At 37.7% G+C, this 12594-nt stretch overlaps 1 protein-coding gene across 1 annotated transcript; it reads left to right on the forward strand.

Moving 5' to 3' along the window:
* Positions 1–6904: 6904 nt before the first annotated feature.
* On the forward strand, positions 6905–7297 carry LOC149218412 (uncharacterized). The gene has a single exon (XM_089386554.1). It carries the CDS (start codon positions 6905–6907, stop codon positions 7295–7297), a length of 393 nt encoding a protein of 130 aa, XP_089242680.1.
* The last annotated feature ends 5297 nt before the right edge of the window (positions 7298–12594 follow it).

Genomic DNA, 12594 nt, shown 5'->3' on the forward strand with positions numbered 1-12594 from the left:
TCTCCGCACTAGTTTTGGGGTCCACACTATTGGACCGTCAAGCCTCCACCTTCCCTGGTCATCTGCCAATTTGGCAATCCACTCATATAGTTCGATCGGGAAGGAACATAAGAAAATTCCATTTAGCTCTATGTATAGATATCTATCCAGCCATTGTTATTTTGTCAGGAGAAAATTTCTATTTTCTTGTGTCGCAAATTTGTGGATCTTTCTATCCAAACACTCAATTTCCTTTTTAGTTGGATTCCAGTGATACAACATCACACATCTCTTTATGCAGATCTTGGTCCCGACAACAAAACCATTTGTTGGCTTAGTGGGTCCTGACTCAGGTCCAAAGTTAGTTTCGCCAAACAATTCCCTACATTATTGACCCTTTTGGCATCAATCCATGTAGCGCAGACTGAAGTCTCACCCAAAGCAGTATGAGGGGGTGCTGGAACCAAGTTTCCGCACCCAGAGATTAGTGTAATGTCGTTTTAAGCCCTAAACCTGCCTTCGCGTAGATCAATAAGACCTTAGGGCTTATCGATATAACTACCCTTAATCAGCTCCTATACCTCCGTGAAAATTCACGACTGCCTTTCATGGACCCTAAACAGGTGAATCAACCACTTAAGCGCCTTTGTGATTACTCCTAATCCCGTATTTCCTTAGATCGGTCTAAGCGTTGGTGACTTTACCATACAATAAGATATGCTTCACATAAACAGATAATATTAAGTGTGTTCATATAACAACATAAATTATGTAAAATCATGCATTAATATAGTATTACTTTATAAACCCATCATTCATTACGGCATAAAAATGAATTCATTCATAACAGAAGTAAATAGACAAAATGCAGGAATTTCTGGAATAATCTCTTTATTAATACTTCAGTTCTGCTTATAGACTCAAGACTTCCCTACGCACTCAGCTGCAGGGGTCTGCGCACTCAGCTATGGACTCTACTATAGGCCTTTGCACACACATCTGTAGAGCCTCTCTTCTACTCTAATACTTCTTCACCTTTTCCTTTGCTGACCCATTACATTCATCTTCATCATTGATCGTTGTGCCTTAGATTCTCTAAGAATCTCCTACTTATACAATCCCATGGTCCGCAGACCATGGGTAGATCTATAAAATCTGACACATCTTACATAAAAGAGGGTAAAACCCTTTATGAAACTTTACATATACGCAATCCGCGACCAAAACATGTGGATACTTTACATTATATACAACAAAACTTGGGCTTTTTGCCCCAAAACTGACCCTAGGGGACCCTGTCCCAATAGGTATACAGGGAATTATGGAAACTACAACACCATCTGGCACACCCGCAACATCACCCCTCTCATAGCGAAGATCGCCAAGGGAGAAACTGACTCTAGAGCAAAGAACAAAGAAGAAGCAAGATAAGAAGCCTAAGAAGCCTATTGAACTATAGCCAAAAGCCCAACCTATAAGAGACAACGAAGAAGAACCATAACAACCATAGATGGAGACAGAGAGCACAATAATTTTGTTCCCATTGTCACCATATTTACCACCTAGAAAACCCAATTCCAAACTAGTCAAAGACTCCAAGGATGCAAAGTATGGCACATTTACACCATTTCTACCAGAGAAAATATGATTTGAAGGAGAATTTCTCAGAACAATCCCACAGTTGAAGTTTGAGGATAACGACTTCAACTACTGAAATAAATACCTGTAGTTCACTCCAAGTAGGTACCTGAAGTATTTCCATTACCCAAAGAGCGAAGTAGCAAGATTGGAACTACATTAGTGGGCATAAGGGTTGCAACGATCATGCTTACTAAACATGTTGAACATGCCGCACTTCGACAGAAGTACACCTAACATAGCCTGTGTAAGACAATTTCTCATGCTGGTGCATGATGGATACCTCTAGATGGGAAAGAATATCCCCATTGATGAGATGCTGATATGGTAGATTACCAGGTTTCCATACCAAGGAAGGGACCATGCCAAAGAATTCATGGGTAAGGATCAGGATAGAGCAATAACGCAGAACATGAAGGAGAAGTTTGGCTTGGTCAAGAAAATGCGAGGCTACGACATAAATTCCATCAGTGACCAAGGAGTACACTTCACCACACATATCTTAGCTGGGAAGATTATGTGAAAATGCCGAGCCAATGAAGTCCCCGTAGTAGTTGTTTCCTTAGTTGTGCAGTGCAACAATGGGGTCCAGTACAACTGGGTCAGATATCTATGTAAAGAATTCCTGGAAGATTTCCCGGAAGATTAGGAGGAAAGTAAGACCATTCATTACGCATGGTTGCTTTTGATCGTAACATTGTTGGCATGGAAGGAGCCAGAGGATATTCAGTTTCCTTCGGTAGAAATAAATGTGTGTGAAGTTGTGCAATATGCCTCACTCTGGTATACCAAGGAGCCACTGTGAGCAGAGAAGAACATAATATTTTTTGTCTTTTATCACATGGATTTACATATGTTGGTAAATCAACACCCTAGACTATCACCAAGCTTGTACCGACAATATAAGTCTATTGCGAAGTTCAAGTCTGACTTTCATAGGATCTATATACAGGCTGAAAGGATATAATGAAGACATGGCATCCCCTACCATACTTAGTCATGAAAGATGATCTTCTGACATTAATAGAACAGTGGCCTATATAATGGATGACTACAATGGATAAATATGCAAGAAATAGTGAAACAGAGGAAGAAAATTCGCAGCATGGGGAACCAAGTGGAAAGGATAAAGACAAGGATGAACAAGAGTAAGAACATGAGTTGGAGCATGACAAAGAGAAAACTAGGGAGCAGACAAAGGTAGAAAAAGGAAAGAGGAAGATGCAAAGTGGAACTTCACCGAGGAGTAGAAAGAAGTAGAAAGTAGATAAATCCAAGGGCACAATGCCACTGGTCCTTACTGATGGGGACCTAGATGAAATTGGGGAGAAAGTTCAAGAAGTCACAGCAGAGTCATGGCACAAAATAAAGGATCGATACGTCACACTCCTAACAGGTGTTCAGCAGAGTATTGTAGAATTGAAAATATTGGCGCAATCATCTAGAAAACCAATGCAGATAGGCTAAATACTCCATCCAAAAAGACTAATAGAGACGACATTTGGGATGCGGATAATACAGATACCTACCGGAGCTCTGCAATTCGACTATGTCGAGTCAAGTAGTAAGAAAAAGGTTGGGATCATGTCAATATGAACATGGCAGCGCTGTCCATTTCGGTATTACATGAACTACACCAAGCCATCACAAATGAGCTAACGGAGCAAGAACAATGTACCTCGTAGTTAAATATTCACATAGAGAAAGAGTGCGCTGTGTTGAAGAAGTAGCTCGACTAGGCCATTAAGGATAAGGATAAGGCAGAAATACATCAGTAGAGATTGAAAGAGGTGGTAAAAGAAACTTAAAGGGAAGTTTCGGACATGGATGTATGTGAGGAGGAATTAGTAGAAGATAAATTCATGAAGCTCGACCTTGCAGTCAAGGAATCAAAGAAGAAGATCGTGGATGTGAAGTTCGAGTATGAAATAAAGATCAGTGAGCTGCAAATGAAGCTGCAACCAACCACACCACCAGAAGTGCATGAACAAAGGGAGATTGACCTAAAGACTGTAGTGACACGCATCTCTGAGACAGTGGTAGAGTGTGGGAAATTGTTGGATGAGACTGTGCAGATTTGGACTTCGCTGTAGGAAGATCTAAACATACAAAATATGGAAGACGACATCCAGCAGAAGCAGAAGAAACTAGAGGAGATTCAGGAAACTGTGAAGACATTTCCAGTCTCGTAGGAGGTCACCAAAATCAGTGAAGCCAAGGCACTTCATAAACAGATAGAAGAACTCAGAAGGGAAGAGAAAATTTTGACGGAGATAACTCAACCATGGCAAGATGAGGCTCTCCAGCTATCGCAGGAAGTGGATGGGAAGCTCGAGGAGATTAGACAAAAGGAAGAAGAAGTGTTGCAAAATACTGTAGGTCCAGTGATAGAGGCACTGTTGGAATAAGTTCTTAGAGAAGAGAAGAAGGCAACAAAGATACTACAACAGTGCAACGTCGCCTACAACAAAATCATAGCAAATATTCAAGGCAAAGTACATGAGTGACTCGAGACAATTCACATGTGAGTGTTGGGGGCCCGTTGGGCACAACCCAACTTGCCCAAGTTTTGGTGAAAAATTTTCATTTTAGGGAGTCAGTGTGTAGTACCATGGAGCTATGTACCACACAATGTTTTAGGGGCTTTGGGTTGGGTCAAAGTCCCTTCTTTTTGTAATGGGTTTGGGCAATAGTTGATTTTTTTTAGGAGGACCATGGTATTTTGATGTAGTCTTTGATATAATTAGTATATATAGGAGAAAGGATGTAAGTCAAAGTCATGAAAAAAGGACAATAATGATGATATGATACAAACATCTCTGTAATCTATTTTGGGTCTTGAAGGAAAGGCTTTGCAAGTGAGTGCGTGAAGACCTAAAGTCTGCAGCTGAGTGTGCAGACACCTGCAGCTAGGTGCATACATCAAGGATTTGTACGTTGATGCAAAGAATTAATATAAGAGGTACAATTTTGATGGATCTAACATGTGTATGATTATTGTGTATCTTTTCCTTTCTGTTTGGTATTTTGGTTATATTTTACTTCAGCGCAGTATTGTTTATTGTTGTTAATGACATGGTTAAGTAGATAATCCAACTCGGTGAAGTAATATGTGTATAATAAGGATAAAAGAACATAAAAATACCACATCGCATCATCCATCAAGGCTGTAGAAAATCATTTTTGCATCCTCCCATAATCACTTTGGGTGAGATTGTGATTTGATTGTAGGTCATTGCTAAGAAGGACAATGATTGAGGGTTTTGTTGGTGCGCAGTAAACTCTGAAATTGGGTCAACCCAAACTCAACCAACAATATCTCTAAGATAACATAGATTTGGAACACACTAGATCACAAGTGGAGAACAAAGTGGTAGCAGTGAACCAATGATTAAAATGCATGTGGACAAGTGGTACCACCAAGACACGTAATCCTAGAGTATGGACCCTTGAAGGTTTTCAAAGGTGCATAAGGATAATATGGCTAGGGGCTAAGGAAAATCACCTAGAAGCACTAAACTCTGAAATTGGGTCAACCCAAACTCAACCAATAGTATCTCTGAGATAACACAGATTTGGAACACACTAGATCACAAGTGGAGAACAAAGTGGTAGCAGCGAACCAATGATAAAAATGCATGCGGACAAGTGGTACCACCAAGACACGTAATCCCAGAATATGGACCCCTAAAGGTTTTCAAAGGTGCATAAGGATAATATGGCTAGGGGCTAAGGAAAATCACCTAGAACTTAGTTATGTGTGAGTGTTTAGACCACGAGCGTGAAATATTTTTGTGTTAAATAAGCCCTTAGGGTTATAGCACATAAGGGGATAGAAAAAGGTTGTATGCAGAGGTCTTATGTGTTAGTGCTTGAACCATTTCACAGTTATGGTCTAAACCATGAGGACTATAAATAGAGCACCTAAGGGCCTAACAAGTGTATGGGTAGACAGAATTGGCATTTGATGCTACTTTTGATAAGTTACACCAAAGTGGAAATGCACTAAAGCTTGGAAATAAGGCATGAATGAGTTGGCAACTTGAATGGAAAAATGGACAGATTTAGAGGTAGATTGAGTAGTATAGCTAAATTTGGAGTTAGCAAAATTTGGAAAGTCACTGCTAAAACCTGATAAATTTCTAGAATTGTAGAAATAAGAAGTTTAACTTAGGTTTTCTTGAAGATACAAGGGAGAAGAGTTAGAAGACTTAAATACCACATTCAAAAGACTTGAAAGAAGTGTGAGATAAACAAAAATGATAGTTCATGTATGGATAAGAGATGAACTTAACTAAAAGTTCAAGAACTAAAAATATCAGTCCTAAATACTATATAAGCATAATCAAATCGCCAAGGTGGTTGCTGGTTGTGTTGGTTGTTGATTGTTCACAAATGGATGGTGGATTAATGAATGATTATATATTGGTGAAGGTTATTTTATGGTGTTTGTCGTGAGTGATTGAGGTAAGAAATTTATTTTTTTATGAAAGGAAGTGGCCTTCATGATTTGAGTTTGAAAATTGTATGAAAGATGAATCATTAAGGTTAAGCAAGTGGTAGACTATAGATCAATGGTTGTAACTCCTTCTAGTAGCAACTGGTAAAAATTTAGGGGTTGGAGCTCCTTTCAGTGGTAGTTGATAAAATAGGGGTTGTAGCTCCTTTCAGTGGTAGTTGATAAACTAGGGATTGTAGGTCCTTTCAGTGGTATTTGATAAACTAGGGGTTGTAGCTCCTTTCAGTTGTAGCTGATAAATTAGGGAGAAGTAACATCCTTCTAGTTGTAGCCAAAGAAATTTGTAAAAACAAGTAGAAGCTTGCCTTTGTGGAAATAATTGAAGACAAATTTGAAGAATTTATGTTTCTATTTGTGATTCTAATGATTGATTATTTTGATGCTGAAATGAATTATTGTTGAATCATTTATTGGTATCCTAGTATTCATTACTAGTGACATTTTTTTTAAAATTTATACAATATTGATTCACCCCCCCATCAGTATTATCTTGGTTTATAACAATTGGTATCAGAGCTACCGGGTTTCTTTAGGATTAGTTTAACAATTGGAAGAAAGTCAAGGAAAATGGAAAATCAGGAAGGAGGACACACCAATAAGGTATTGATGTTCAATGGGACAAACTATGTGTTTTGCAAAGTCATAATGAAAACATATATTCAATCACTTTGAGATGATGTATGGGATGCAACGGATGTAGAATATAAAAAGCCTCAAACCTTGATTACTAGAGATCAAAAGATAGAATTTACATGTAATGCTAAAGCTATGAATGTTCTGCTTGTTGGCCTCCCTGAATTAGAACTAGTTAAGGTCATGGATTACACTACTGCCAAAGCTATTTGGGACAAGATGAGTAATTTCTATGAAGGTTATAGTAAAGCAAAGCAAGCCAAACTTCAATATTTTAGAATGAAATTTGAATCTTTGAAGATGCATGATGATGAATATATTGCTAAATACTTTCTTAGAGTTAAAAATGTTGTGAACACTATAAGAGGCCTTGATGAAAAATTAGAGGAGCCAATAGTAGTTGAAAATGTGCTGAGATCCTTTATTGAGAGATTCAATCCTAAAGTTTCAACCATTGAAGAGATGAAACATGTGAATACTCTCACTCTGGATCAACTACATGGCACTCTTATAGCCTACAAGATGTGAATTTCTAATGGAAATACAACAACAAAGGCATTAGCCTTCAAACTAGATAAGAAGCCATAGAAATAACATGATGATTCAAGTTGTGAATTACAAGAAGAGGAAGCTTAAGAGAGGCTCAAGCAAGTACAAAGGTAAGCTACCTTTTAAATGCTTTAACAATGGTAAAGTTGGTCAGTATGCTTTCAAGTGTCCTAAAAAAGGGAAGAAATAAAATGACCCTAGAGAGAAGTTTAGAAAAGTGTAGAAGGATAGAAAGAAGGCTAAAAACAAAATCTTCTACACCCAAGATGCAAGATCCTGTGAAATTGAAGGTAACCAATCTTAAGATGAGGACAAAGGTAATGAAATTACAAAGGAATTTATGCTCATGGCCATAGACAATATGGAAGTAGAAGATATTAATTCTTTGAAGAATAGGCTGATGTTGTCTTATAAGGAGAGTTTGTCAGTGCTCTTGAAGATATTCAATGGACGAGAAAGAAAAATAAAACTCAGAAAGAATTGTTTATTAAGGACAAAGATGAAGCCATTAAACGTATGCTCCTACAAATTGAAGAAGCTAAGAAGATTGAAGAAACTCTAAATCATCACCTCAGTGAGAAATATCAAGCTTGTGAAAGGCTTGAAGGAGAAATTGTTTCTCTGAGTAAAGAGCATGAAAAATCTAAAACTCATTTGAGCTTCAATGAGAAATTTGCAAAAGGGATTGAAAGTTTAAGTGATCTTATTGAGGCACATAGAGTCTTAAATAACAAGGTCTTAGATTTGAGTCTGAGTCGAGCTTAAAAACTGATTTAAAGTGCAAGAAAGCGATTACCTTTATGCAAGTAGAAATAAATGGAGCATTATAGAAATTTTTAGGTCTAAAATGGGCCTCCTAAGGAATATTATAAAATATTAATGGAAATAACAATATAATATTAGATTACATCATCAAATTTTAGAGGGGAAAAGGAAAAAAACTATTTTTTCAACTTATCTCCCTACAATTTTACTCAAATTTCGAGTGGGAGCACTAGTTGAATGCAAAATTTAATTACTCATCCAAGGAGTACCCATGTTGCGTAATTTCGATGGAATCTGCTACATGAAAAATGAGAAATTCTTGAAAAACGTGATTGCAATCACATTTTTCATGTATTTCTCATTTTTCGTGTAGTAGGGTCCATCAAAAGTATGCAACATGTCTACAATCACATTTTTAATGCATTTATCATTTTTTGTGTAACAGGGTCCATAGAAATTATCGAACATGGGTACTACTTAGATGATGAATTAAAATTTTGCATCCAATGAGTGCTCTCGCTCAAAATTTGAGTAAAAATGTAGGGAGATAAGTTGAAAAAGTAATTTTTTTACTTTTTTATTTTTTAATATTTTTACTTTTTTACTCCAAAAATGGTGAATCATCCCCCATGGTTGACATCATCATCTTGAATCCTATTGGTTCTTATAAAGTTAATTTTGGTTGTACATTTTTGTTTTCAGACCCATTTTAGACCTCGAAATTTCTCTAATGATAGCGTAGTAGCCAGAAATGGTTCAACACAGGAGTAAAGAGAAAAAGGAAGAGTGAAACCGAACTGACAATAAAAAACTAATAAGCAATAGAAAAATAAAAAGAGAATTTTGAACAATAAATTGAATCCCACATAGGAAGGGAGGTTCAATGTTGAAGAGGAAAATCAAATTTATCGAAGGGAAGCCCAACAATATTTCAAAAATCAATTTTCTCTCAAGTATGAAGACATATTTGTAGGATACTATGTTACATGCACAAGGCAACAAATTGCACTATGAATCTATCATTTAGACAACTTAGAACATGAAGAAGAATGTATCAACCAAATAAAAAATATGTCAGGAAAAGGATGAGTAGACCTAGGTACAAAAATTTGTTCTCTCCTTTGAATGATTTGATTCAATGTTATGTCTGTCAGAATTTTGGAAATAAAGTAGCTAATTGTAGACTTATAAATAAAAAACTTGATCCAATTATTCGGTAAACAAGCTAGGAACCCAAAGTTTGGAAGGAAAAGGAAAATACAAAGAATTATAATATTGTTCTATATGCTCAAAATGAAGGGAGTCATTGGTATGTTGATAGTGGATTTTCTAGGCACATGTCATAAGACAAAAGTAAGTTTTTATCATGGAAACTAGTTGAGAAAGGTAATGTGACCTTTGGAAATAATGCACCTGGTAAGATTGTTGGTAAAGGAGTTGTCAGTCTAGCAAATGGCAGAGGTAAAGCCAAGAATGTGTTGTCTATTAATGGGTTGAAGCATAATTTACTTAGTGTGTCTCAGACGTGTGACTAAGGCTATGATGTGTTACTCAGAGCTAAAAAATGTCAAATCAAGTCTACAGGAACTAGAGAAATAATAGTTGAAGCTATAAGTATAGACAATAATGTCTATGTCATAAAAGAGAAGAGAGAGAAGTGTTTTTTGTCAAAGATTGATGAGAGCTCGTTGTGGCAAAAATAATTGGACATCCGAATTTTGATCATATTGTCAAATTGGGAAAAAAGAATGTTGATAGAGATATACCAAAGATTTCAAAGCCAGAGAATTCTATTTGAAAGTCCTTCCAGATTGGAAAACAAATCCAAGTACCATTCAAGTAAAAATAGAACTCATCAACAAGGCCATTGTAATTAGGACACATGGACTTATGCGTCCCTTCAAAAACACGAACACCTTCAGATAAATTGTATTTCATGCTAATCATTGATGATTTCAACAAAATGACATGGTAGCATTTTTTAGAGAAAAATAAGAGGCTTTTGAGAAGTTTAAATACTTTAAGACCATGGCTGAAAAAGAGACAAAATGTAAAATCAAGTGCATAAGGTTCGATAATGGAGGTTAGTTCACTTCAAAAGAGTTTGATGACTTTTGCAAGCAACATGGCATCAAAAGGTAGTTTACCATAGCAGAGACTCCAAAACAAAATGGTGTAGTAGAGAGAACCAATAAATCGGTTGAGTAGTTGTCCAGAGCCATGATGGGCTAAATACATTCAAACAACAGTGGTGATTATAAACAAAGCACATTTCAGACCAGATAGTGATAAAACTCCATATGAGCTTTGGTATGGAAAAATTTCTATAGTCAAACATTTTAGAGTATTTGGAAGCAAGTGTTACATCAAAAGGAACGATGAAAATTTTGGTAAGTTTAATGTAAGAGCTAATGAAGGTATTTTTATTGGATGCTCTCTCAATAGCAAGGGATATATATGCTCCAACAAGAATAAGAAGAGGACAATTGATTGCATTGATGTTAAAGTTGATGAGCATATAGATTTTGAAGAAAATAAGCTAGTAAATGAAAACTCCAATGATCTAGTCAATAATGATAAGGAGGTTGATGATACATTTCCATATGAAGACAATGAATAATCTATTAGTCTTAAATCTAAGGATCTATTGATGGTGCTGGACCTACCAACATTCAGGGGATCACCTCGGTATGAAGTCCCAACTAGACCTCACACTGTTTGGTGTGGGAGTCCGATTCGGTATGAAGGACCAGTTTCCATTGTCTTAAGGACTTGCCTCAACTCTTGCTTGTTAGCATAGGAGAGTGGTTAAATTTGTCTTTGAGAAGTGAGGTTTTCATGCGTGGTGAGTGTAAGTGACTTGTGTCAATGGTTCTTTCACTGTGAGGGGGAGAGGGTGATGGTGAGTTCCAGGTTGAAAGGGATCAGTCCCAACTCGGCTAGGAAAACACAACACAAAAGTACATGCACAGCTTCCGATGGAGCATTCCACTCGGATGCGGCTGTCACAACATACAAGGTAAGATAACACATACAACACTCATAGATCAGTGTGAGACGAGTGCGACAATTGTTGCAGCAAGGTTCATGTGAAAGTTTTTTCTGATGTCCGGCAGAGCAGTTGACACAGATGGGACAACATTAACAACATATACAACACATTTCCATTAATAGATGATGCATTACAACAAATGAATCAGTTCAGATGTAGAACACATGGTTAAATCAACATGCATTACAAGTGTTAAAGATCAGTCTTACAACAAATATAATACATGTATGAAAACGTGCTGGCCTATTAATAGGCTTCTGAATTAAGTGAAAGTTCTAAGACACATCGTTACGCCATACATCACTAACCCCATCAGCGGGGCGTTGGAGCCACTACTTACTCAAAGAAAATATTATAGACTCTCTTGGCTATGTGAGAGGAGCTCAGGTGAAAAGTCCTTTCATGTACAAATTAGGGGGGTATTTATAGCCAAGGGTGAAATTGACCCTTGTGTCTATTCGACTACACTCATGACCATTCGATTTCCATGAATTTCTAACTTACATGACTCTATGTTCAACAAGTGGGTCTCTTGGACTTCCACATTACATCACATTGATTGACATCGAGCCCATAGTGGAGATGTGGGCAACATGACTCATGCTTTGACTCGACATGACTTGACATGACAATGCTAGCACATTCGTGCAGCTATTGGAGTGCATGTCGAGCTATAGTGTTGTTGAGTGATGGATGTCTTCATGGTGTGTCATAGCTTCATCTTGGCATGGCGAAGTGTGCGGATTCTTCGATGTTCCTTGGTTCACTTTATGAAGCTCTAGCATGTTGTTCCTTTCTTTCATATTGGAAGGCTTGACAGTTCACTTGTTTGTGAAGGTCCATGTTCATTGCGTTTGTCCACTTCACATGATTTGTTCGTTCATCCGCTTCGCATGCTTCATTTGTTCATCCGTTGGTGAACCTGTGAATCTACATGTGCTCCCTTTTTTCATCCCATTCGTCGTCTTGACATGTTTTTTGGTGTACACCTGCAGTCACTCATGGCGAGACAACATCAAATCCAAAACCTCCTAGTCTACCATGACACATGATCATTCAGATGTGGGTGACTGAGAGAGGCAACAGGGTTGTGATGCTGGATGATGGCTCCAGGCAACTGCTAATGAAAACTGCGCAAGAGTCACTAAAGGATGGAGACAGAAAATCTGAGTTGACAATGACTTACTACAAGCTCTAGCTCAGCTGGGAGGCAACATTGCGTAAATTTCGGGAGGGACAGTCCGGGCTGCAGGAAGGAAAGGAAAGCATGCTCTGTGCATTTTCCATAACGAATGGTTAGCAACAGCTAGACAACCAAATTTGCACAAATTTCCAGAGGAACGGGCTGAGCTATATGAGGGGTCAGCAGGCTGGGATTGCGCAATTTTTTTGGGGAACTGCTGGGGAGACTGGCAGGAAGATTTGCCCAATTCCTAGAGGGAACTACTAGTTGGATGCT

The sequence above is a fragment of the Pinus tabuliformis genome, chromosome Q, assembly GCF_031772625.1.
Source record: "Pinus tabuliformis cultivar Carrire ecotype Pingquan chromosome Q, CPIR1, whole genome shotgun sequence".
NCBI lineage: Eukaryota > Viridiplantae > Streptophyta > Pinopsida > Pinales > Pinaceae > Pinus > Pinus tabuliformis.